At 40.8% G+C, this 26,857-nt stretch overlaps 1 protein-coding gene and 1 long non-coding RNA gene across 2 annotated transcripts in view; one reads left to right on the forward strand and one right to left on the reverse strand.

Annotated features, from left to right (window-relative positions):
* The first annotated feature begins 463 nt into the window (after positions 1-463).
* Positions 464-26,857, forward strand: part of cpt1a2b (carnitine palmitoyltransferase 1A2b) — a 65,017-nt gene continuing 38,623 nt past the window's right edge. Inside the window, exons 1-6 of the mRNA XM_026166078.2 lie at positions 464-542; positions 6,416-6,558; positions 19,767-19,906; positions 24,089-24,266; positions 25,122-25,223; positions 25,331-25,468. Of these exons, the coding sequence (XP_026021863.2) occupies positions 6,418-6,558; positions 19,767-19,906; positions 24,089-24,266; positions 25,122-25,223; positions 25,331-25,468 (699 nt within the window). The 5' untranslated portion in view covers positions 464-542; positions 6,416-6,417. The remainder of the gene's footprint in view (positions 543-6,415; positions 6,559-19,766; positions 19,907-24,088; positions 24,267-25,121; positions 25,224-25,330; positions 25,469-26,857) is intronic.
* Positions 16,333-18,557, reverse strand: LOC145428620 (uncharacterized). The gene is made up of 4 exons (XR_013908922.1): positions 18,355-18,557; positions 17,791-17,969; positions 17,488-17,569; positions 16,333-16,954 (listed from the first exon to the last, which is right to left on the reverse strand). It is a non-coding gene; the product is annotated as an uncharacterized LOC145428620 (long non-coding RNA).

Genomic DNA, 26,857 nt, shown 5'->3' on the forward strand with positions numbered 1-26,857 from the left:
AAATAAAATAAAATAAAAATAAAATAAAGGCAAACTAAGACTGTCTCGCACTCTTTTCTTTTTGTTTTCTAGATGTTGCTTACCAGGGTCCCGTTCATGTAATTCAGAAGCTATAATTAATGAGAAAAAGGAGCGTATTATAATCACAAGTGGGCGGGTTTTCCTACACTGACAGTAGTTTTTTGAGGAGAAATTTACAGCAAAGACGTCTCACTCTGACATAAATACATTTGCCTTTGATGTATTTATGTCAAAGTGACATAAATACCCCCCCCCCCCCCCACACACACACACACACACTTCATTTCTATGTATTTTTATAACTTTGTGTCAATTTCATGTTATTTGCCATATGTCCATTATGCGTACACATTAAGGCCCATGAGCGTGTGAGAGTGCAGCATCTTTGTACATAGAGACGATCTCTGTCAGACGGCGGAGCGGTTGGGGGTTTTCAATCTGTGGCGTGCACTCTGTTGCTGGAAGAGGTGCGGTTCGTACCAGCGTCTGCGTATTAAACTTCACACGGAGAAACTGCAGAGGTACGTTTAGATTAACTTTGAAGACCACTGTTTGAACTGCGACCTTAAAAGAAAAATCTAACTTCTCAGTTTAAACTATTCTGGACATTTTCCGCGCTCTTGGCTTTTGTGAATCTCGCGGGGTGGAAGCTGGTGTCGAGCATGAATGGACCACTGTGAAGTTGAAGTGAAATGGGAGTAATGTGCACTTGCAGTATATATATATGCTAACTAACACGGTGTAGTTCACACAAGTGATCTCGGTGTGGGGTTTTAGTGGCAGCTGTTTTTGTTTGGTAGCTCACGCTCCACACTTAGAAGCGACTACAAAACAAAGTGATTGCGAGTGAGCAGGATGGCTGCACTGTTGGCATTTTCTTTACCAAGAATGGAAGGAGCTTAGCCGTATCCAGGACGGGTTGGTGGTGGGAAAGTTCCCCGATACTCAAATCTGCTATCATTATTCCCTTGTATTGATTTGGTGAGTTGGGACAAGCCCTTACACCAAACAGAACTGACTCATTGGACTTGACCTTGTGCCATGGGCGGGTGTAAATATAGAAACATACAAACAAGAATATGCAAGACATTCCAAAACAAAGTTTGACGAAGCTAATTATGGCATCTAACTCTCAGTCTGAAAGATCGGTGGGCAAGATAATTAAGATAGTAGTTAAGTAGACTGGTAAGAGTTTAAAACCACTGTTTAAAGCACCCGTGTTTGGTGTGTGCTAGTTTAACTTCCGTGTTAAAAAGCTAGAAACAGCTTTCCTACTGGCTATACGTTACATTAAGGTAGTGTATGTTAATGCTTTCGTGTGCACGCGCGCCTCCTCGTGTGCACGCGCGCCAACGGCAGGAAAAACCAGCTTGTCTACGTTGTTCAGATGCTTCAGCAAGACAGTCCATTTCGTAGTTTTACTAACGCTACTAGAACACAAGGGCGTAGATTTGGCATGGACGGAAGGGACATGTCCCCACTAATATCCAGCGATTATTGAATTGTCTCCACCAATAATTTAAACTCTTCGAGTAAAGAAAAACAAACCCGATAGAAAGAAAAAAACATCTGTCGACGTCTCATTCACACAGGACTGGAATCCTATAGGAATTTACAGAGGTCATTTAGAAAAGGTGCAATGGCTTGTAGCTAGTCGAAGTGTGCAAAGCCAGTGAAAGGTCAAGTGTCCGTTTCACCTGTTTCTGGTTACATAGGTGGGGGGAGAAGTGTAGTTGTTTAGTTTAAACATAAGTGGTGGAAAACATCTGTCGTGGCTTTCACTGATGACAGACTACCTCGTTTAGAGTATAGATGGCACGATACCACTTTTTTATGTCCGATACCGATATCATAAATTCGGATATCTGCCGATACCGATATCATAAATTCGGATATCTGCCGATACCGATATGAATCCAATATAGTGTTTTTTAATCAATAAAACAGTTTTTTTTAATATCTTGCTGCTTTTTGTATAAGTTCATACTCAAGTTTAAAACCCCCCCACTAAAGCTATTCTTTTATACCTGTATGTTTAAAAAAAAAATACACTGCAGCCAAAATATTTCATAGTTCAGCAAAACTGATCAACCTAATAAACTTAAACCTGCTCCATCCTCCCTATTCTGGTATTTTAAAGAGTAAGCAACCTAACTAATAGGGCTTTAAAACTCCCAGCAAAAAAAATAAAAATAAAATAGGGAACCACCCACCCTCCACCTCATGATGCTTAATTGACGTAATCAACTGTAATTTGATGCAGTGTGTGTAAAAAAAAAAAAAAAAAAAAAAAAAAAAAAAAGCACAGAAATAAATTATTTTTCAATAAATATTAAATAGATTCAACATCTTTCTTCAACAGAACTGCAGACTGCACAGATGGTTCCCTCCCAAAGGAAAAAGTACTATAGCTTACTAGGGTATATTAGACCTAATAGTTACTATATACAGTAATGGACTTCTATACATTTTACATCAGATTAAAACTTTGGGTGTAAGATTCAGATAATTATTTATTAAAAGCTCGACATTTTAAATGAGAATAAGAAAGAAAAGTATGTCTTTGTGCCCCCTTTTCCCTTTTCACTGGTCCGACGTGCTACGGTTATGAGCCGAGTTATGCTGTGTCGCAAGTTTTGTGAGGTGCTTTTTTGATATTTAATGGATCGGATTACATTTTTTTGTTTCTCTCCAATATCCGATCCAGTGATTTACGCTAGTTTCGGACCGATACGTAATATCGGATCGGTCCATCTCTAGTTTAGAGTATAAATATATTGCCACAAGTTGCCGGCAGCAGCATTATAGTGACACAGCATAAGTCAAATATAAGCACAAAAGCATCCCAAGTGATGTTTTTCCTGGAAATTCCAAGTGAAGTGTGTAACTGCTTGACAGTAAAGCAGTTTAACAGTGTAACTACAAAAACAGTGCAAGGTTATAAAACAGTTGGTGCCCTGGGTAAAATGTAAATGAAAACAGACTGCAAAGATTTGCAAATTTCATGCACCCATATTTTATTTGGAGTTGAACAGAGAAAATGCATCAAATGTTTGAACTGACAAAATGAATGCTCACAAAAAAAAAATTTGTGATTTGCAGCTTGCACATCTGCTTCCATCCAAATGACATAATTTACAGGGAAAGCCTGGCATATTTCAGCAAAACATTTCTAAACCACGCACTGCACTTATTACAACAGCATGGCATTTTAGTAAATTAGTCCGGCTGCTGAATGGCTTGCGGTCCAGACTTTTCACATTTGAAGTATCATGAAAGACAAATGGTGACTAAAGAAGACCCAGAACTGCTGAGCTGCTACTAGAGCTGGCTCAAGAGTTAGGAGTTCGCCTTGTAATCGGAAGGTTGCCGGTTCGAGCCCTGGCTTGGACAGTCTCGGTCGTTGTGTCCTTGGGCAAGACACTTCACCCGTTGCCTACTGGTGGTGGTCAGAGGGCCCGGTGGCGCCAGTGTCCGGCAGCCTCGCCTCTGTCAGTGCGCCCCAGGGTGGCTGTGGTTACAATGTAGCTTGCCATCACCAGTGTGCGAATGTGTGTGTGAATGGGTGGATGACTGGATATGTAAAGCGCTTTGGGGTCCTTAGGGACTAGTAAAGCGCTATATAAATACAGGCCATTTACCATTACCATTTACCATTTAGAGCTGGGCGATATGACGATATATATCGTGTGGACGATAGAAAAGTGTCTATCGTGCCATTTGTCTTCTATCGTTTCTAACCTAATTTTATAAATTATTACATAAAATATGTCATTAACCGGTCGGAGTGGGCACGCTCCGTTTTGCCTAATTATTTTTAAATCCCTGTATAACTGGAACCATGTAAGCTAGGGCAATAATTTTTTTTGCATATGAAACCGGAGGAGTTGTACTTACATCTTGGGGCGATTGTGGAGTTCGCCTTGTAATTGGAAGGTTGCCGGTTCGAGCCCCGGCTTGGACAGTCTCGGTCGTTGTGTCCTTGGGCAATACTCTTCACCCGTTGCCTACTGGTGGTGGTCAGAGGGCCCGGTGGCGCCAGTGTCCGGCAGCCTCGCCTCTGTCAGTGCGCCCCAGGGTGGCTGTGGCTACAATGTAGCTGCCATCACCAGTGTGTGAATGTGTGGATGACTGAATGTGTAAAGTGCTTTGGGGTCCTTAGGGACTAGAAAAGCGCTATACAAATACAGACCATTTAAATCTTATGCTACCAGCTTGTCCTCGGTCACGGTTTCCTTCCACATATAGCTTTGCAAAAATTGCATAAAAAGCACTTGCAGCAACAAAAACATAATATTCCAGAAACACGCTTTGCCGAACAACTTTTCATAACACTTCCTATGTTGGAAGTGTTGTTGTTGGTCAGCGCGAACTATCGCATGTCCGCCATTACCTGCCCGGAACCGGAAGTGACGTCATTTTCGCGGAAAATGTAGTTTTTTGTTTGTTTGGTTTTTTTACCTTCAGGGCCTTATAAGCCTATACTGGTGTTTTTAAAAGTTATATTTGACTTTATGCGTTTCTGTATCATTTCTGGGATGCTTAGAACTCAAATTACACTGTTGAAAATCGTTTATTTTGATGCACATGCTGTTTTTTTGCAGCAAGTTGGGAAAAGAAAAACTATAGCCAGCCGAAGATATAGCAGTCTTTCACACAAGGCTCTTATGAGAAAACGTCCAAGCGCCATAAACAAACCACAGGAGCCGTCTCGCATTACATTTGTAAATTCATGGCCCCTGTTTATGTAGTTGAGAAGGACAGCTTTCATGACCTCGTCAAAGTCCTTGATCTGAGGTACGTTATGCCCGGTCATAAGCACTTCAGTAAAGTCGAGTTGCCTCGCTTATATGACGCATGCCGGGCCAAAGAAGAGAAGGATGTTTGCAGTGTTGTGCATTATGCTTTGACGACTGACCTATGGACGAGCAGAGATGCGCAGTCCTACATGAGCATAACCATCCATTTCATTAACAATGACTCCACCCTCTGCGCTCGCTGTTTACAGACTGCATACTTTCCATATGACCACAGGTCAGGTGGTATATTGTGATATATATCGTTATCGTGATATAAAATAATTCATATCGTGATAAATATTTTTTCCATATCGCCCAACACTAGCTGCTACAAACCGATATCGGACAAGTTATTAAGTTAGTCAGCAAATACACATACAAAATATTGTCAGTTGAAGATTAAAGCACCTACCAATATTTATTTTTTTCTCACAAGTTATTATTTAAGCAAGACTGAACCTCTGTACTAATGAAATCCAGCACTGTGGGGCTTTTAAACAAGGCAGTTAAACCTTGTTTGGGTTCACAAGTTATGGTTATGGAGGAATCCAGATCATTCATCCGTCCTCCCGAGAACACAACAGTTCTGTGTCCTCGGGCAAAGTTTCAGCAACTGCGTTCATTGTGAGACAGTGTCTGCTTGTCCACATCCACCCCTCCCACGTTCACACACACCAGCAGAGAAATAGTTGTTGGAAGTGAGAAATGTGTGGCAATCAGTTGCTTGGCTGCGCAGCGAGAAGAGGAAGCAATAACACAAACACGCTCCCTGCAACGTGACTTCAAAGATTGTGTGTTGCCTGCTTTCTGTAACTTCATGGGTGTTGGATCACCATCTTTTACTTGAAACTTTGTTAGTCTGCATGTGGCCCCTCTAGGCTCTTCTCCTGCCCCTCAACGGAACCCTTACTCCAAAAAAACATCAGAGAAACCAGTGATGTCATTCAATGTTCCGCTAACAAGGAGCAGCGGTGACTCAGAGTATTTAGTCAGTCCTCCAGTGAAACTGCCTGTCAGACTCGTGTTCCTCCTGTTAAACCTGGTCTGTCTGTCTGCTGCTGAAGGCACGATGGTATTTGCTCAGACTTGCCAAATCCTGGTCAGAAATTTAAGTCTGATAGGAAAAAGGATGAGTTATATGCAATTATACAAGCCAAAATCTAGCTTGTTCCAGAAATGCCACTGAAGTTATTAAATGTGTTGCGTGGAGCTCACTGAGGATGAGACGTGTCGGCGTGGTGGCTGCTGTTTACACAGTTCAGTGTTGAAACAGACTGTGCAACTGCAGGTTTAGTCAAACAGCAAGCAGCATGTACTCTGTGTGCATGGGGCTGCCGTGAGACAACGACATTCCAATGATTCATTAAATTAGTGTAACAATATCGTGCAGAGAGCTACGTTGAGGCTTATCAAATTGGCTGTTCATTCATAAAGCAAGCCAAAAATTTACAGGTTATGAAATTCTTCTCCACAATCACAGTCAAAGTCATGATGGTTTCCTGGCTGCAGAGATCGAGTTTAGTTTTGGATCAGATAAGAAGTAAACAAAACACCGCTTCCTCTTGGTGTTCACATTTGTGCTTGTGTTTCCATAGAAATGGCAGAGGCCCACCAGGCAGTGGCATTCCAGTTCACCATAACACCAGAGGGCATCGATCTGCAGCTGTCCTACCAGGCGCTGAACCAGATCTACCTGTCTGGAGTACGATCCTGGAAGAAGCGAGTCAGCCGCGTGAGGGTGAGCATCACAACCCCAGACTAATCAGGCTGTGTACGATTTATTTTTTAAAAAAAAGTTGTTTACTGTTCATTTAAAGCATTTATTTCATTAGAATGTTCAAAATGCAAAATTGTACTAGTGGGGGGGGGGACAAAGGTATGAGAATCCCATAAATGTTTAATGCTTGGAGGAGACTCCAGGTGGAATGGGTGGCACATATAGAACGCCAGGACTGCCATAATGAATTAATTAAATACACCATTAAATAATTAATTAAATGTGGCAATAGTTAATTAAAATTGGAATTAATTAATTAAATAAATAGTTATGACACATGTAATTAATTAATTATTGACACATTTAATTAATTATTGACACATTTAATTAATTATTTAATGATATATTTATTTATTTCATTTTGGCAGTCCTGGCGCCTGGCTCTCATCATGAAATAATTTTATCTGTCAGCCTCACCCATCAAACTCAGGAGGCGGGGTTAACGCTGCCCATGCAGCTTCTCTAACATTTGATTGGTTGCCGTGCAAAGTAAGTCAAAACAGGTCGATCCTAGATAATCGATTGCTTGTGTAGACTTGGGGCAGCCAGGTATCCCAGAATGCAGATCAAATCACAGGCAGCAATGGTGGTGGTGTAGTTTTAAAATACCCCGTTTTTCTGTCACCAGCTACACTTTTAACAGTGTTTTAGCCGCGAATGTCGCGCCGTATGTCTGGTCAGGTTGTCAACATAGAACATGTTTGCAAAAGTGCTCAGATGTTTTCAGAGATTTCACTAGCTCTGCTAACAGTTAGCATGCAGAGTGCACCCAGGGGGTTACGTTAACCGGTTTGTTTACATATTCCACTCTCCGTGTTCCACATGTTGCATTCGCAGATTCTCATTTTCACCGAACGATCGTCTCTTTCCGCCTGGTCTTGTGTCTCTGTGCTTCTGTAACATAAAGAACGAGCTGACATTTTTCTCACGAAACCAGCGATCAGCTCAACAGACCCTCAGTTTACCTGCATGCATCCTCCTCCTCATCTGTCAGCTGTTTAACACCTGCTGCTAATTCAAGAAACACGCCTAGTTACCTGGTGATAGTCACAGTTTAACTGGGCAGCCGGTGCTCGATATAACGCAATGTCAGCGCATTTTTCTGCACAAGATAAGTAAATATAGTGTTTTCCCCGAGCGCAGAGCTGCTGGAGCTCGTTTCCTTACAGAGCACTTTATAGGCGAACAGCTTTATCAGCGGCTGATGTCCAATCACCGGCACACAGCTTTGAAACCTCAGCTGAGTTTTAGCTCTCAGTGGTTAAACGCTGGACTTCATTCACTCAGGTTCTGTCTGTCGGGTCACGTTTACTTCGCTGTTTTATTTACAACTGAGCAAATCGGTTTGGCTGAGGTTAAAGTTACGTTTCATAACTGCATAGTTTCACAGACGTTTAATGGTTCACTGGCACATGTGTTAGACTGAACTATCATCTAAATATCATCTGTTTTTTAATAGTTATTCAACTGTATTCTAAGCACCAGCTGTCTGTTAGAATGTGATTTTTTTTCTCTCTCTCTGTTGGCAGAGGTATAAAAATGCGCAGGAAAATCTGACGTGCATGGCGAACTTCACCGACGATATTTAGGGAGGAATAAACACACATCAGCCTTCGGCCATTTTGATGAACGCATACGCCCCCTAGAGCGCACTGACTTTATTAACAGCCACACAAATGTGAACCACACATCAAACATAAATGAACCATTTGCCTGTCTCCATAATTGAGAGCATTTTCTCTTCTTACGTCAATACTCTCTCTCTCTCTTTTTTTTTTTTTTGCTTTTTTTTTTTTTTTTTTTTTTTTTTTGCTTTTTCGGTCATGTTATGTTTACCTGTCAAAGGCTTGTTACAAACTATGAAACACATGGTGCAGACTTCTGGATGTTAGAAGAAAACTAATACCGCTCATGAAGGAGACTAAAGGCAGGAAGGTGTCCTGTAAAACTAAACATGTTAATAGGACCTCCCTATTTATATCATAGTTTATGATATAGCACGTGTATTTCAGTAATAGCCTGCTGATTTCAGTGTAGTGGTGAACAGTCGCACAGCTCACGTAGGCGTTATCTGTGATACTCCTTAACTATAATTTATCCAAGTTAACTTCAGTTGACCATTCAGACGGTTCTTTTGCAATGAAAAACATAAACACCCATGCTGCCGGGAGGTTTCCTCAGTGCCAGCTGTTAACATTATAGCTGCTTATGCAGTAACCATGGTAACCACGGACTCTGAGCGGCTGGATCGACGGAGGTCAGACAACAATTTTACATGTATGATCTTAAAACAGGACACAGCCACTATACGTGCTGGCCTCATATCAAATGTGAAGGCAGACTGAGTCTATGTTTGACGTTTTTTATATCTAATCTTCCTTTTCAAACATTTAAACAGCAGCGAGTCTGCAGCTGAGGGAATACAAACTCAAACTGTCGGAACAGGTTTGCTCGTTTCTTGGATTCATTTGGTGATTTATTAAATGTATAACTGTTATTCTAATCTGCTGCTGAGTCTCTTACACTTTTCTTTATGCTGTATATTTTCACGTCTCTGGAATAGTTGGCAGTTAGATAGTCAGCTGGGAAACTTTGTGTTAACTCATGGAGCTGAGGATATCGTGGATATGCTGACCTCGCTGCGTGGTGTACAGAGCGAGGTCAGCATGATTAATATTCACAATAAAAATATTAGCCGAACATCATGAAGTCTGTATGTGTTTCATAGTGTCGAACAACCTTTGTACAGTTAAAGCCAGCAGTTACTACATGACGGAAACACCAACGTTATCTCTTTTATGTGTTTATACACAGGTCACGCTGATTACTGAACAAAAACCCAAAGATCAGATGTTAAACAGATTTATTTGCTCTCTCTCCTCCTTAAACATGTTTTTAATGTTAGTTATAATTCAGAATTGGCGACTGAAACACGTAGGACACATAAGAACATCAGGAAATAAAACAGCGATAAATATAACCTCAGTAAAAGAAGTCAGCGGGGGTTACTACAGCTGTGTACCGGGGCCTGCGCTTTGTCGGTGGGATTGCTTGCGAGGCGAGCGGGTCTATCCCACGCTTTGCCGTGAGACTGGGACGACATCTCCGAAATCATCGAAGCACTTTTGCAAAGAGGCTGTATCTTGACAAACCGACCAGACACATGAAGATTAAACCACTACATTCTCGGCTAAAAAAATATTAAAACGGTATTTGGTAACACACAAACAGGGTTTTTCAAAGCTCAGTTCTGTTAGCTTCCACATGCCGGTTGTTGTGTGCTAGAAACAATGGCCACCAGGCCAAAGCAATGGTTTTGACTCGATCAGCGTTAACCCCGCCCCCTGAGTTTGATGGGTGAGGCTGACAGATAAAATTATTTCATGATGAGAGCCAGGCGCCAGGACTGCCAAAATGAAATAAATAAATATATCATTAAATAATTAATTAAATGTGTCAATAATTAATTAATTAATTACATGTGTCATAACTATTTATTTAATGAATTAATTCCAATTTTAATTAATTATTGCCACATTTAATTAATTATTTAATGGTGTATTTAATTAATTCATTATGGCAGTCCTGGCGCTCCATAGGCACATGCTGTCACTGTGATCGTGGTTAAATCACCTAGAGATGGCACGATACCACTTTTTTATGTTCGATACCGATATCATAAATTTGGATACCGGCCGATCCCGATCTGAATCCGATATAGTGTTTTTTAATCAATAAAACAGTTTTTTTTAAAACATCTTGCTGCATTTTGTATAAGTTCAAACTGAAGTTTAAAAAAAACACTTAAGCTATTCTGTTATACCTGTATGCAAAAAATACACTGCACCCAAAATATTTCATAGTTCATCACTGATCAATCTAATAAACTTAAACCTGCTCCATCCTCCCTATTCTGGTATTTTAAAGAGTAAGCAACCTAACTAATAGGGTTGCAAACTCCCAGCAAAACAAAAAAAAACAGGGAACCACCCCCACCCCCACCTCATGATGCTTAATCAACGTAATCAACTTTAATTTGATGCAGTTAAAAAAAAATGCAAAAAAATAAATTATTTTTCAAGAATAATTAAGTACCGTATTTCCCGGACTACGAAGCGCACCTGAATATTAGCCGCACAAGCTAAAATCAGGGGAAAATCCTGTTTTGTACATACATTAGCCGCACCTGACTAAAAGCCGCAGGTGTTTCAATGTTGACTTATCATATGTAAGAGAATATGCACAAAGCGAATTGTCAAGAAAGAGACGGCTGTTTGGAGAAATCACTTTTATTAATATTTTGAAAAACAAGTTATGGGTACATATTTGCATAACTTTTTAGGTATATGTACAAGTAGCGGTAATTACAAGTACGAAACATGTACTGTGCTTCATAAATGAGTAACAAATGTAGTACATAACAGTAACCTACAGCACACCAGAAAAATAGATTCAGACTACCTTTTAGGCTCAGGTGCAGTGACACGGCTTCAACAAGAAGAAAAGTCAGTCCTTCACCACCATCTTTCTCTTCTTCCTGCGCACTAAAACCACCAAAGTCCTCTCCTCCAGTGTCGGAAACGAACAGGCTCAGGATGGCTTCGTCATCCACTCTCCGCTTCTCTCCTTCGTTGTCACTTTCAAAACCAAAGAAATCCTCGTTGTCAGAGTCAAACACCCTCTGAAGGGCCGTGGCGGTGTCCTCCTCTCCATCATGCAGCAGTCCAGCCCTTCGAAATCCGTTGGTGATCGTGGATGTTTTCACACTTTTCCACGCTGTCAGAATCCACCGGTGGAGTTGAGCATAACTTGCTTTTCGCAAGTTTATCGCCGCTCGTCATCCACGTCTCCCGCTGAACGCGTAGCGCTACTTTGAAGTTTGTTTTTCGCGCTACTTCGTATGGCACTATGTTTCCTGGCGGATGGACATGTGACCAACACACCACTCTTGAACCCCGATACTGTGTGTCTGATCACATGCCCTTCCGCCAGGCAACGTAGTGCTGTACAACAGCGGAACAAATCTTACGATATGACAAAAATCATGGACAATCCATAGAAAAGCCGCACCTGACTAAAAGCCGCAGGGTTCAAAGCTTGTGCAAAAAGTAGCGGCTTATAGCCCGACAATTACGGTGGAGTCAACATCTTTCTTCAACAGAATTGCAGACTGCACAGATGGTTCCCAAAGGAAAAAGTACTATAGCTTACTAGGGTATATGAGGCTACGTTCACACTGCAGGTCTTGATGTTCAATTCCGATTTTTTGATCAAATCCGATTTTTTTTTGTCTGCTCGTTCACACTACAAATAAAATGCGACAGCAAACGCGCTCTAGTGTGAATGCTCAAAGCGGCCGCATGCGCAAAAGAAGATGTCACACACAACGCGCTCTGTTTAGACCCAGAACAAACTATATTGTTTGACTGATGGCCTTAATATAAAGACTTCGGACTTTACGTTTCCCAATTTTTGCTTTAAGTTATTTTGTTATTTACATAATAATGTAAATAACCTAATAATGACCCTTATTGCTGTTTTAGAGGAGCGCTGCTTCAAAGGATAGCTGCAGATTTCTGTCAGAATCTGCAGATTATACAGTACAAATAAAATGTTTACGTTGTCTTCCCAACAGTTTCACTGACATCTACACGGGATGGCCAGGAAGCGTTCACGATGTCTTCTCCAGCGCTGATAATTGGCTTCAGTCTTGTGTCAGTGACGTAAAAAATGGATTTAATGCGACTTGACCGTTCAAATCGTCGCTTTCTAAAACATCGGATATGTATCGGATTCAGTACCACATACGAAAGTGACCCAGATCGGATTTGAAAATATCGGATTTGCGCCGTTCACACTGTCATAGCATGATCGGATATGAATAATAATAATAATGGATTGCATTTATATAACGCTTTTCAAGGCACCCAAAGCGCTTTACAATGCCACTATTCATTCACTCTAACATTCACACACTGGTGGAGGCAGCTACAGTTGTAGCCACAGCTGCCCTGGGGCAGACTCTAGGGTAAAGTATCTTGCCCAAGGACACAACGACCAGGACAGAGAGCCCGGGGATCGAACCGCGACCTTCCGGTTACAGATGCGATTCCCAAACCCCTGAGCCACGGTCACATAGGGTCAAAAAAATCAGATTTGATGCGCTTTCGCCTGCACTGTGAACGTAGCCTTAGACTTAACAGTTACTATATACAGTAATGGACTTCTATACATTTCACATCAGATTAAAACTTTGGTTGTAAGATTCAGATAATTATTTATTAAAAGCTCGACATTTTAAATGAGAATAAGAAAGAAAAGTATGTCTTTGTGCCCCCTTTTCCCTGTTAATGCCCTATCAGCCCCCCTGGCTAAACTTTGCTAGATCCGCCCCTGCACAGTTACCAGCGTCAGCTACGTAGAAAAAGATCCTGGTGTAGAAATTAATATTAAATACATTCTAACAACAGCTTATCAAGCTTAAACCTGCTGCTGTTGTTCAGCCGCTGGTTTCCTCTTTCTGGTGCAAAGTGGGCCAAAAACAAACAAGAGAGACGGACTCGTGACAAAAAAGCTGATCAGCTGATCATTGATCAGTTTCATGATTGAAGTAGCAGCAAGAAGAGGCAGTCGCTCCATATATCGTTTGTTAAGCTTAGCGCGGGAATGCTTTACAAACATTCAGAGATGAACTTACACACTTGCTTTACTTCTCTCTGGGATCACTTCCTCGGAGATGAAATGCCGGGTTGGTAGCGAGGCTACAAATACTCAACCAGACAACAGGTCTTGCATGCCACAGCCGCTCTATCACGTGAGCACACTGCTCCGATGTGCTACGAGCTGAGTTACGCCGTGTCGAAAGTTTTGTGAGGTGCTTTTTTGATATTTAATGGATCGGATTAATTTTTTATTTCTCTCCGATATCCGATCCAGTGATTTACGTCAGTATCAGACCAATACCGATACGTAATATCGGATCTGTCCATCTCTAAAATCAGCTGTGCAGGAGCTGAGGTAACAAAGTGCTTTAAAGAAAGTCTCATATCAGGCGAAATGTTTCTTCCTGCTTGATAAAGGGTTTCAGCTTTAAACACTACAGTGCACCTGCAGTCTCACTATGGACTCATGCTCCTGAAACACCTGCAGGATGTGCTTTGATGCTGCTGTGAAACCTGTCTGTATCTGTAAGCATTAATAAGAGAAAAATATTTTAGTTAACTGAAATGAAAATAAAACCTAGACTTTGGACTTTTTGTTGTAATATCTCTACTGATTTGTGCCTGATGGATTTATCAGCTGGGCCAAAACATCTATCAATGTTAGCTATTTGCAGATATATTGGTATTGGCGTTTATATCAGCCAATAAATGAAAACGAAAAGGAAAGCAGAAACGGGAGAAACGCCCTTCAACCATGTTGGGTTTGATGTTGCAGAGTTTGCAGCTTCCCTGCTGGCAGCACCACCGCTGTAATGATATCGACTGATTCAGTTTTAAGCTTTTGTTCAGCAACCAAAATCCAGAGAAGGCCTGTGTGTGTTGAGCTTCATCAGTAATGCAAACAAACAGGTTAAATGTTGTTAATTGTCCTGTCATAATGTCTGTTTTTCAAAATTATTACTTTTCACTGACAGTTATCGTGGTATACTTGGAATACCATTAATCAGGAAGGGAATGCCTTCATTGTTACTTTTTTTTTTTGTCAATATAAGATTTGTTAACATTTCAGCTGCAAGAGGATTACTATTATTTCACAATCACTGACGTGCTTCACGTGTATGGAACTCCAAAGTGTTCAAAATTAAATAAATAAATAGGTCAAGATGAAATAAATAACTATGTGAATAAATAAGACACAGATATGTAATGTGAGAATGATATTGTGAAATAATGGAACACATTTAGAAAAAAATGCTCATTATTGTGAAATATATTGCATTCTGCTATATAAATTTACTTATTATTGTGAAATATTATTTCATGGTCATTATTTTTCACAATAACAGAGATTATTCCTGAGGCATTTTATTTATTTCCAGCCGTTTTTAGTCCAAAATGACCTTTTTTCAAAGTCAGTCTTTATTTCAAAATCCCGTTTTTCCCGATGGTCTATTTATTTCATAATGCGACTTTTCAGCAGAATGACTTTGTCTGTCAATCAATGTAAGTGGGCTGGACCTTTGCACCTATTGGCTTATCGTTTACCATCGACTAGTTTTCCTGGATACCGGCTCCGCGGACGGCTACTGCAGCTAGCAACAGCGTGCTAGGTCAAAAGTCACGGAGGATGGCGGACTGGTGTGAACTTCAGCCAGTTCTGCTCATTTAAGCAAATCAGATAGAGAGGGATCATTTACCTGTAGATACTGTTTTGAGTCGTTTAGATGTTTCTGAAATGCTTGGGATGATAATTGCTCTTCAAGATGTTCGCATCGATGACAGCATTGTCAAAGGTTTAAGATCAATTCAGCACCGTGTTCGTTTGGAATACGCCGAGGAAGAACAGTCTTCAAATGTTGGCCGTCCACGTCTAGAAATCCCAGTGCAGCACTCAGGACTTTAGTGCTGTCCGGGATAACCGTCGGGGTAATTGCCGATACATTTTCTGTGTCTCCGAGCACAATTAGGAGGAAAATGACGGAGGATGGTCTAAGGTAAGTTTATGCTGTAATTGAGCACCTGTGTGATTCTGTACACAGCATTGTTTAGGTGTTGACCTTAATTATGACGTTTGACAATGAATTATTATCGCTTACTTTTTTTTGTTACTGTCTAAACTAAGTGGGGCAGCTACGGCTAAAGCTATCGGCGCCATCTCGGCGTTGAGACACGTTTAGCAGTGTTAGCTGTTAGTGTGTTAACTCGGAGACTGGGGTCAGTGGAGCCTGTAGGAACCTTTTACACAGAGAGTAGACCCACCAGCTTTCCACAGTCTACTTATCACATCTTGTTAGACAACAGGGTCATTAGTGCTTTAAATAGTACATAGTTGAATGTTTCATTGCTGTTTGCAGTTGATTGTTCTCTGATAACGCATAACAAGGTTGATGTTAAATAGCGAGTTTATTGAAATGGTTTTGTCTATTTCAGCAGCATTATAGATATACTTTCTCTGGTGTCTTCGGTAAAGCTAAAACAAGAATACATTTACATCCTTGGTTCTTTCAGCATTAATTGGAAAACTTTGAGATTTGCTGTGCGCCTCCCAAGCCATTCTCTTTTATCCCACCTGTCAGGTATAGATGGCAATACTTTAAACAAAGTTAAATTTGTTATACCTGAAGAGAACCAATCCTGACCTAGAATGGGTGAATGAATAATTAGTTGGTAGCCAATGCCTAAGCAACTCACATAGGCCCTGGCAGACTCAATAAGTCCATCTAGGAACAGCTGCAGGAAACACCTCTTCAGTTTAGATTTAAAACATGTGCATGCTCTTTCAGGTTGATGAGGATTATGGTGTGGACTGGACAGGACAACATAATCGCTGCCCATCAAATGAGATCACCATTCCTGAGATTCAGCTCCCAGATGCACTGAATGAACAAGACCCTGCTGTGCTACCAATACTTCAAAATCACTTGTAGAAAGACATTATTACATTTAATCAGTTTCTATGTCAGGAGGATTTTTTTTTTTTTTTTTAATTTCTACAGCTTTGTAGCTAATACTGACTCAAAACAGCATAACCAATTTCATTTTCAACAAAACAGTGAGTGGCTATAAAACAGGATTTGTTTTATACAGCTGTCACTTTAATGATATTCATTTCTTGGTTGGATATACAGTACATGTCAACTCTGAGCAGATTTAATACAATGAACACAGTAGAGTAGTGTAACATCTTAATTCAAATAATTTTTTCTAGAAATTTTTTTTGTATCAGTAGCGAGTATAAACAAAACATATTGTGTAATTTATAATGTACAGTGAACAACTGATTTTGATATCTGAACTCTTCATCAGTTTATATTAAAAAAGCCATAAATGCACACCTGTACTCTGTATTTTTCACTGTCAAGTGTATTAAAAAGAACTAGAACTCACTAGATTGTCCGTTTCTTTGAACACCGAGTACAGTAATGTGATGCAAGAAAGAAGAAATGGTCTAATTTTACCATGTGGTTATGGAATCAATCGTAAACCAGACCAAAACCTGAGTCAGTAGAGTTGAGACACACCTGAATGTCCATTAGAAATGACTCATAGGTACAGTAGTGTGCAGGAAGACGTAGTACTTCAAAACCGGTGGAAGACTTTGGAAGATTGCTGTTGACCACTTCCACAGTCATTTCTCGGCAAGACTTCCCATCCTGTCCAAAACTTGATGAGGGCTTTTTGTTGTGCACAAGATGCTGCAACAGAAGATTGTTTTAAACTATAATGACATCCTATATTCATTATTTTGAATCTTTTATGGAGAAATACCATAAAGATGACCACTTACATACAGGGCACCAGACATTTTTGCCCCACTCAAATTGCTGTTGTAGCTTTTATAGATATTTTTATGTTAACAAAGCTAAAAGTAGTCTACATACAATTCTAGTGCAACTGATAATGCCACCACTCTTATGTATTGCATGGAGCAAATAACAAAACAAAATTATACTATAGCGTAGAGCTGGGCGATAGAACGATAACGATATGTATTGCGAAATAACTTTTTCTCAATAGAAAAATTAAACTATTGCGATAGACCTCACCGCTCTTGTCCTTTTTATAAAAAAATAAATAAAAATAAATATCGTGATATGAAAAAATCTCATATCGCCCAGCTCTACTATAGTGTACTTTGTTAATGACCCAAGATCACTGGACTGTATGTAATTTACCAAAGTATAATCAGAGAAAACCAATGGCAAAATACCTATCGCAGCAGACTTACCATTTTCAATGAAGGACCGAAGGTAACCTGCCACTCTGCATTTATCCTCGAGAGCATTCCTCTTCTTCCTCATCTTCATCTTCTGTGGCAGGCCACAGTCATTTTATAGCTTTACTTATCTTGTAGTCTTAAGAGCATCAGCAACATTAGGTGTATTTTTATTAAATGTAACCCAGCTGTTCAACTAACCCACGCATACAAAACAGTATATTGGTGTTTTGTGTCAACAATTAATGTTCATCCTTCATAAATTAACCAAATAGCTTTACTATTCAGATGTTAAAAGATGTGACCTGACCTTACCTCACAACAGGGAGCAGTCTCTGATTCCCTTGGTAAGAAAGGAGGAATGATGTCTGATCTTTCTGTCAGAAGCGGCCATACCATGGTTTCCTTAAGCCCTTTCCTCAGCTGCTTGACTTGACGACTTGTTTGTGTTATGACCTACAACGGTGAGACCAAACCAAAACTGAAGTTGGAGTCTGTAAAGTGACACACACTTTAAATGTTAAATATTTAAAGAACATCCTCTGTACTAGTAAAAGCATTTTCAAATTATACCCACTTACAAAATCACTACGTTGAACTAAAATTGCTTTCTTTTCTTTCACATAGATTACTTGTCTTCCATATTAGCACAGAAGATAAGCCACTTTAAAACAGTCATGAATAACTATTACCTACAACAATGTAAATAGTAATACAGACATTAACCCAGAAGACAATTATTTTCTCTTACCTAATTTATAGAATTCTTTGCTATGATAAAAAACAGTATTAAAAAAAATCTGTGACTAAACTGATTAAAAAGCTCATTTTTGCCAGACAGACAGACTAACCAAGCAATAATAACATATCGTTACTTACCCTGAACAGCGTTTCGTGGAGTGGAGCTAGCTGTGATAGCGTTAGCATTTGCTAACGTTAACCCTGTGCGGTTGTGATGAGAACTTGGACCAGGGACCACTTCATCTCCAGTACACTGCTGCAATACGCAGACTGAGGTGAAGACGTTCAATCTAAGCGGTTAGCAAGTTCTCTGAGTAACTCAGAAACGGACTTGTTTCCTGCAGCCATGCCCTTCACAAGAATTGATACACCTGTAACGTTATTCGCGCCCAGTGTTTTGCATTTGTCGGTGCCTTAAGTTTATTTTGAGCTGCATACTGCCGCCAGCTGAATAGGAGACGCATTGCACCATTAAACCTAAATCGACAATTCATGTGCTATTACTTACGTCTGAGTAAAGGAGCAACCAATCACACAACTGGCTCCGCCCTGTCTTTCTTGATTGACAGACAAAGTCATTCTGCTGAAAAGTCGCATTATGAAATAAATAGACCATCGGGAAAAACGGGATTTTGAAATAAAGACTGACTTTGAAAAAAGGTCATTTTGGAATATAAACGGCTGGAAATAAATAAAATGCCTCAGGAATAATCTCTGTTATTGTGAAAAATAATGACCATGAAATAATATTTCACAATAATAAGAAAATTTATATAGCAGAATGTAATATGTTTCACAATAATGAGCATTTTTTTCTAAATGTGTTCCATTATTTCACAATATCATTCTCACATTACATATCTGTGTCTTATTTATTCACATAGTTATTTATTTCATCTTGACCTATTTATTTATTTAATTTTGAACACTTTGGAGTTCCATACACGTGTGGTCACGTGGTTTTATACTGCCACACATCAGAAGTCTGTATGCAGTTGAACGTTGACTAAATTTTAGTGTTTCCGCCAAATCAGCACTCTCTACTTGTTGTTACCTTTGTGAGAAGTAGGCGGGTCATTCGTGTCCAGGATGGGGCTGACTGCACATGGCAGTATTACGTGGTCTACCTGGGTAACCCTGGTATGATGTTTTCCCTTCTGGGTGACAGCTGTTAATATTTGCATCACCACTTGTGGGAAGTCATTATGTTCAGTAACAATCTCTTTGTAACCTTCAGTGTTTGTTGGTGAGTGTATGAAATCAAATGAGGCCAAACACAGTTGAAACCCATAAATGTTTCCCCACTCATGATTAGAACATTAAGAAACACATCAGTGTCATGTTTGGCTTTAGAGCAAAGTTTATAAAAATGATCTGAAACGACACAGCTGTGAAACCAGGTGTGCTGGATCATATTCACATCTGTAATGCGTTCCTTATTAAAGCTGCTAATGGAAGATGGTTTTTCACCTCTGAAGGTCTGACCTGCACTTTGTTTCAGAGCCACCGCTGAATAATCCCAATGCCTGTTTCTTTTTCTCTGCTAACAGAACAGTCTGATTAAAGGAGTGTACCCCGCCAGCCCGTCATCCTGGCTCTTCGTTGCCATAGGAATCCTGGCCACCATGTACATGCAGTCGGATCCCAGCATGGGGCTCATCACCAAGATACAGCAGCACCTGCCGCTAAGGTACACAACGGCAATGTCAGTGGCAAAGTTCTTTAAATGGGCAAAATGATTTGATAATGCAAAGTAGACAAATTAGACCATAATTGTGTCGTTGTTGGGTTTTGTTTTAATCAAAGTAACAAATCTGAAGGTGCAAAAATAGGTGAGCACATGGAATCATAATTTAGCTTTATCAGGGTAAACTCTGCTCTTATCTCGTCTGCTGTGGGTGACGACAGGGACGAAGTGTATGTATGTGTGTGCGTGCAGCAGAGAATGATGAAGCTACCATGATTGGTGGATACATGAAGTGGTGAAAATGTAAAATGGTTCATGGGTACTTTATCTGACTTAACAGTTGCAAATAGACTTTTACTCTATACTCGAGTAAAACACTTCATACAGCTCATTCACCCATTCACACAGCACTTTTTTGTTCTTTTTCTACATCTAAGAGCTGTTCTGTCAATCATTCATTGTGAAGAACGCCTCGAGAGCAGCTCTGTATCTTCCCCAAGGAGCTTTTGGCGAGCAAGCGAGAAAGGCCCATGATTGATCAAACTTCTCTCAGAGTTCTGCAGACAAATCAAGTGTCAAGAAACTATAATGTGATGCTTATTTTAAGCCCAGCATCTTCCTTACCTCCTCAGTTCAGTTGTTATGTCTTTGATGCCATGTTGTTCTGGAAGTTTTGCTCTTGCTCATGTTTTTATGTTGCTTAGTAGCTTTTATTTCTGCACACTGTATTTGCCCACAGTTTCACTCATGTCCCTGTGCTGTGTTGCTGCTAATGGTGATGCTGCCGCGACTCAGAAACCTGAAACATTTTATTAAAAACATCTCATGGGGACCATATGACAATAACTGCTGTGATAACTAGGACTGGAATTATGTGTCCAGTTGAAGTGTTTCCAAGTGTGTGAGTTTTTCCTTCTTAAAGGTGCAGCAGCACTCTAAGGCCTTACAGTGAGGAGGGCTGGAGTTGTGTATACATATATAGCAGGTTTTTCAGCATGTTAACAAGATGAGTCAGTACAGAGGATTGTGGGTGTGGTGCTTAAACCTGAACTTTCCTCTACTTCCTACCAGCCTGACTACTAACTGTAGCTTTATATTCTTGCATAAAGCATCACTGATTCACTGACTGCACCTGTTGCCTTCATGATGTTCTGAGTCATTTCAGACAGCAAGGTTAATAAACAGATGAATATAACTGGCAGGATAGAGGGCATGGTGAAAGCGAACAGTGACATTCATTATAATGACTGTAGCTGAACATGTGACATGAATGAACTGAAACCAACATGAGTGTAAGGGTGATCACATGTCTCAATCACCAGTGCACACATTCATCATCCACCACATTAAATCCACCTGTCTAATATTACAGTGGGGCAAAAAAGTATTTAGTCAGCCACCGATTGTGCAAGTTCCCCCACCTAAAATGATGACAGAGGTCAGTAATTTGCACCAGAGGTACACTTCAACTGTGAGAGACAGAATGTGAAAAAAAAATCCATGAATCCACATGGTAGGATTTGTAAAGAATTTATTCGTAAATCAGGGTGGAAAATAAGTATTTGGTCAATAACAAAAATACAACTCAATACTTTGTAACATAACCTTTGTTGGCAATAACAGAGGTCAAACGTTTACTATAGGTCTTTACCAGGTTTGCACACACAGTAGCTGGTATTTTGGCCCATTCCTCCATGCAGATCTTCTCGAGAGCAGTGATGTTTTGGGGCTGTCGCCGAGCAACACGGACTTTCAACTCCCGCCACAGATTTTCTATGGGGTTGAGGTCTGGAGACTGGCTAGGCCACTCCAGGACTTTCAAATGCTTCTTACGGAGCCACTCCTTTGTTGCCCGGGCGGTGTGTTTTGGATCATTGTCATGTTGAAAGACCCAGCCTCGTTTCATCTTCAAAGTTCTCACTGATGGAAGGAGGTTTTGGCTCAAAATCTCACGATACATGGCCCCATTCATTCTGTCCTTAACACGGATCAGTCGTCCTGTCCCCTTGGCAGAAAAACAGCCCCATAGCATGATGTTTCCACCCCCATGCTTCACAGTAGGTATGGTGTTCTTGGGATGCAACTCAGTATTCTTCTTCCTCCAAACACGACGAGTTGAGTTTATACCAAAAAGTTCTACTTTGGTTTCATCTGACCACATGACATTCTCCCAATCCTCTGCTGTATCATCCATGTGCTCTCTGGCAAACTTCAGACGGGCCTGGACATGCACTGGCTTCAGCAGCGGAACACGTCTGGCACTGCGGGATTTGATTCCCTGCCGTTGTAGTGTGTTACTGATGGTGACCTTTGTTACTTTGGTCCCAGCTCTCTGCAGGTCATTCACCAGGTCCCCCCGTGTGGTTCTGGGATCTTTGCTCACCGTTCTCATGATCATTTTGACCCCACGGGATGAGATCTTGCGTGGAGCCCCAGATCGAGGGAGATTATCAGTGGTCTTGTATGTCTTCCATTTTCTGATGATTGCTCCCACAGTTGATTTTTTCACACCAAGCTGCTTGCCTATTGTAGATTCACTCTTCCCAGTCTGGTGCAGGTCTACAATACTTTTCCTGGTGTCCTTCGAAAGCTCTTTGGTCTTGGCCATGGCGGAGTTTGCAGTCTGACTGTTTGAGGCTGTGGAAAGGTGTCTTTTATACAGATGATGAGTTCAAACAGGTGCCATTCATACAGGTAACGAGTGGGGGACAGAAAAGCTTCTTACAGAAGACGTTACAGGTCTGTGAGAGCCAGAGATTTTCCTTGTTTGAGGTGACCAAATACTTATTTTCCACCCTGATTTACGAATAAATTCTTTACAAATCCTACCATGTGGATTCATGGATTTTTTTTCCACATTCTGTCTCTCACAGTTGAAGTGTACCTCTGGTGCAAATTACTGACCTCTGTCATTATTTTAAGTGGGGGAACTTGCACAATCGGTGGCTGACTAAATACTTTTTTGCCCCACTGTATGTAGGTCCCCTCTCATGGTGCCAACACTGCTCTGGCCCGTCGGGGCATGGACGTGGGACTCCAGGGGGATGGAGACATTGGGTTCCTGGGGTTGTAGGGTTGGGCCTCCGTGATTGGGCTTGTTTTTCAAACATCCTGGCTCGGATTGGGATCTGGGGAGTTTGGAGACCGGGCCAACATCTCGGACCGTTTGTCATGTTCCTGACTAGTTTTGTGGTGTGGTGGGGTGCACTGTCCTGCTGGGGACGACCGCTGCCGTCAGCAAGTGTCTTCGCCAACAGCTGATAGGTAGGTGGCGTGTCTCAGTTACATCCACCTGAACGCTAGGAACCGAGGTTTCTCAGGAGAGTCAAAACTCACTTTCCTGATTACCAAGCTGTACTAGTGCAGTACTAGACTACAGAAAAAAACTGAACTGCCCGTGCTTGTTGCCTTCATTATGAGTTTATTACTTTTTAAATGCAATCTAATATCATAACATCTAATATCCTAACATCTTATTGTTTTTAATACTATGCACAGTTCACTTCCTCAGTGGCCCGCTAGGTGTTGCTGTTGTATTTTTATACTGTCAGAAGCCTCACGGTAAGATTAAACATGAGCTATGTGAGTGAAATGCACACTTTCTCAGTTTTGCTAAAGTAACAGATTATTCGGGGAGAACTGCATTTATCAAGAACGGATTTATTTATTTATTCTATAATTTTGTGTTAACCTGTCAAAGGCAGCAGTTTTTGGAGCCACTGGAATCTAAAAGCTGCTGTCTTGGTCACTAACACTGAAGTCTATTTTTGCATCAGTTCTTAGCTGTAGATAAAAATACTTCCGATCGGTGTTTAGTGTAGCTGTAATCAGATAATACTGCTTATTACCTCACATTTGAAACTGATTACCAGGCAGTTGTCTGGTTATATCTGAGCCTCTCTGGGCTGGACTCTGAGTGTTGCCGATAAATATGGCTGTAAATTACCATGGTGGTGTGTAGAGGCAAAATTACAAAAATTGTCTTTTTTAGTTATTTTATCAGATATGGGAGATGTCCCACTGCTCTGTTAAAGTAACAAACAGAGCAACGGGACATCTCTTAAAAAGGTCATTTATCAAGACTGTTCCTCCCAGTTTCCTGCAGATTGTATTATTTATTGTCTATTGAAAAAGTTTCCTTGTAGCTGCTCGCATCATTAAAGCGATCTCACTCCCTCTGTGCAGTCTCCACATGTCCCTCAGTGCCCAGGGCCAGACTATGGTGTCAGCGCTGGTCTTCAGCACTCTGCTGTGGCTCTCCCTCATCCTCGCCCTCAGGTTCTGCCTCAAACTGCTGCTGTCCTACCACCAGTGGATGTTTGAAAAGCACGGCCGGATGTCTAACACCACCAAAGTCTGGGTGGTAAGCCACGTTCCTGCTCGGTCCCACAGCTTCCTCCAGAGGCTGCTGTGTGCGTGTGTTGGACTCGAGGAGTTATTGCATTAATATTTTCCTGGACTGTGTAATATTTATGTTGGATAACATGAACCAAAAGCACATTGATTATTTTTAGGCTGAATGGTTCCATGTTATAGTGTTGTGTGGGTTTTTTCTTTTCAAGCACATAACACGTCCAAAAATGCTGCAAACATGAAATGATGTAAAGCTGTTTTAAACATGTTTCTCTGATTTGAAAGAGTAACAGTCTCACTGGATTGTTTGCTTTGCCTCATTCTTGTAGTTTAATTCCTTTTAAGTGGGGCTTGTTCGAGCTTCTGAGCTCGTCTGTTATCTACAGTAGATGGCAGCACACACTGTCAAGCCTGCAGAGCCCTGACTGGGAGAAAAAATTCAACTACTGCTGGTGATGATTTACAGCAACACTTAATACTCGCTTAAGCGTGAGTTTTGCTTGGAAGTAGGAATGTTCATCTGATCTTGGAGGATTGGTCCATGGAGTCTGGTTTTGAAAATCATGATGATTAAATAAACAGCTCCAGTTTTTCAGTCTTGGATCGGAGCAGTATCTGCCTCCTAGCTGGAAGAGAACTTTGAAAGGGAGCTTTACTTTAAAGAAACTTTATTTTCATTGTCATTAAACCTCCTCCTGTGATAAAGATCGCACCCAGCCCTCTCTAATATTCAAAGACTGAGGGTTTTTGTTGTAAAAGGTAGAAAATCTCTTTTAGGGATAAGATTACATTTTCTTATTGAAAGCACGCTGTCTGTAATGACAGTCTAAAACTGTCTCCCCTCTTTGACCTCTGTTTCTTTCAGCCTCTGGTGAGGTTGCTGTCAAGCAGGAAGCCTTTGCTGTACAGCTATCAGTCGTCTCTACCTCACCTCCCCGTTCCAGCCATCCAAGACACCGTGAGCAGGGTGAGCGTGAACATACACCTGAAGTTTGTTTTCTCTCCCCATCCTTATCCTTATCATCTTGTGTTCAAGAATCAGATTAACGCTGCCTGAATGTTTGCTGTTATCAGTACTTGGAGTCGGTGCGCCCTCTGCTGACGGACCCGGAGTTTAAACGCATGTCAGACCTGGCCAATGAGTTTGAGTCGAATCTGGGGAACCGCCTCCAACGCTACCTGAAACTTAAAGCTCTGTGGGCCACCAATTATGTAGGTATTCAGCAGGAAGTACACCCAGTGCAGCTGACAGCGAGGGGTACAGGAGGGTGTATTGACTAACCCAGAGTTACTCATGCTCAAGGGCAACACACGCTGACCTTTGTCCAAACTAAATGAATTGACTGTATATAAACAAAAAACAATCTTCTTCACTGCATAATATCATTTTTATAATTAAACAAATTACTAAACTTTACAATTTCCCCAATAATTTCATGAATATGAATTTGTGCATGGCTGCTTTTTTTTTTTTTTTAACCTTGCCAGAGCAGGTGCAGCAGGTTTATATAACAACACAAATGTCGGTTATTTTCATCATTTCTCCAGCTTGTTAACAACTTCACCAGGTCACAGGACATGCCCATCATTTAGCTGCTTTGATCCTGAAGCTTCCGGCTCTGAGCTTTGAATGAGTTAAATGTGTTTGTGGTGGTTCTGCTGCAGTTTTGACAAACACTTTGTGTCACTCACAGTGAGTCGCTTCACAGCCTTCATATTAATGTGAAGGTGCCACAAATGTTTCCTGTGCTCGCCTGGTAGTGCAGAAAAGTATAGCAGCATCTTAATGATTATTTAAAGCATATACAGCGGTCCCTCATTCATCACCGGGGTTATGTTTTAAGAATAACCCACGATAGGTGAAATCTGCGAAGTAGCCAACTTTATTTTTTACAATTATTATAATGTTTTAAGGCTGTAAACCCCTCCCTACACACTTTATACACTTTTCTCAGACAGGCACGAACATTTTCACACTTTTCTCTCTTGTTTAAACTCTCAAAGTTCAAACCTTTGTAGAAAAATAAGTCCAGTATTATAGACGGAAACCAAAGGAATACGCAGGTGGCAACATTTCATCAACATTGTTGTGTTTGTTGGGAAGAAGGCTTATAAACATACAGTACTGCACTTAGTCACACTGCTGGTGATCTAAGATTTATGTAAATTTGACAAGCTGAATGCATTCTTTACTGTACAGGAAACATGGCACGAGATTGGCTGTAGATCATTGTCAAACAATCAGGACGCAGAACACAATGTGCTGTATTTATAAAATAAAATAAAAATCTGCGAAAGGTGAACCGCGATATAGCGAGGGAGAACTGTAACGCATAAGTTCAGTATTTGCATTTTTATTAATGAAAGTACTTCAAACGCTTGGGCACAGTAAACTTTTACTTGAGTAAACGTTCTTTTGCCAGCTCTGTAATCTGTGAGTGACAACTGACAGAAGTGACGCAGTACTTATTTAAAAAGCAAATTGTTGTTGTTGTCCTCCTTGTAAATCGTCACGACCTCTGTTATCACTACAATACGTCCTCACGTCCTGGTGTTTGAACTTTTTAAACTTGAGGAGCTGCGTCTTGTTCGGGTGCTGAG

This window comes from Astatotilapia calliptera, chromosome 4 (assembly GCF_964374335.1).
Source record: "Astatotilapia calliptera chromosome 4, fAstCal68.1, whole genome shotgun sequence".
In the NCBI taxonomy this organism is placed as follows: domain Eukaryota; kingdom Metazoa; phylum Chordata; class Actinopteri; order Cichliformes; family Cichlidae; genus Astatotilapia; species Astatotilapia calliptera.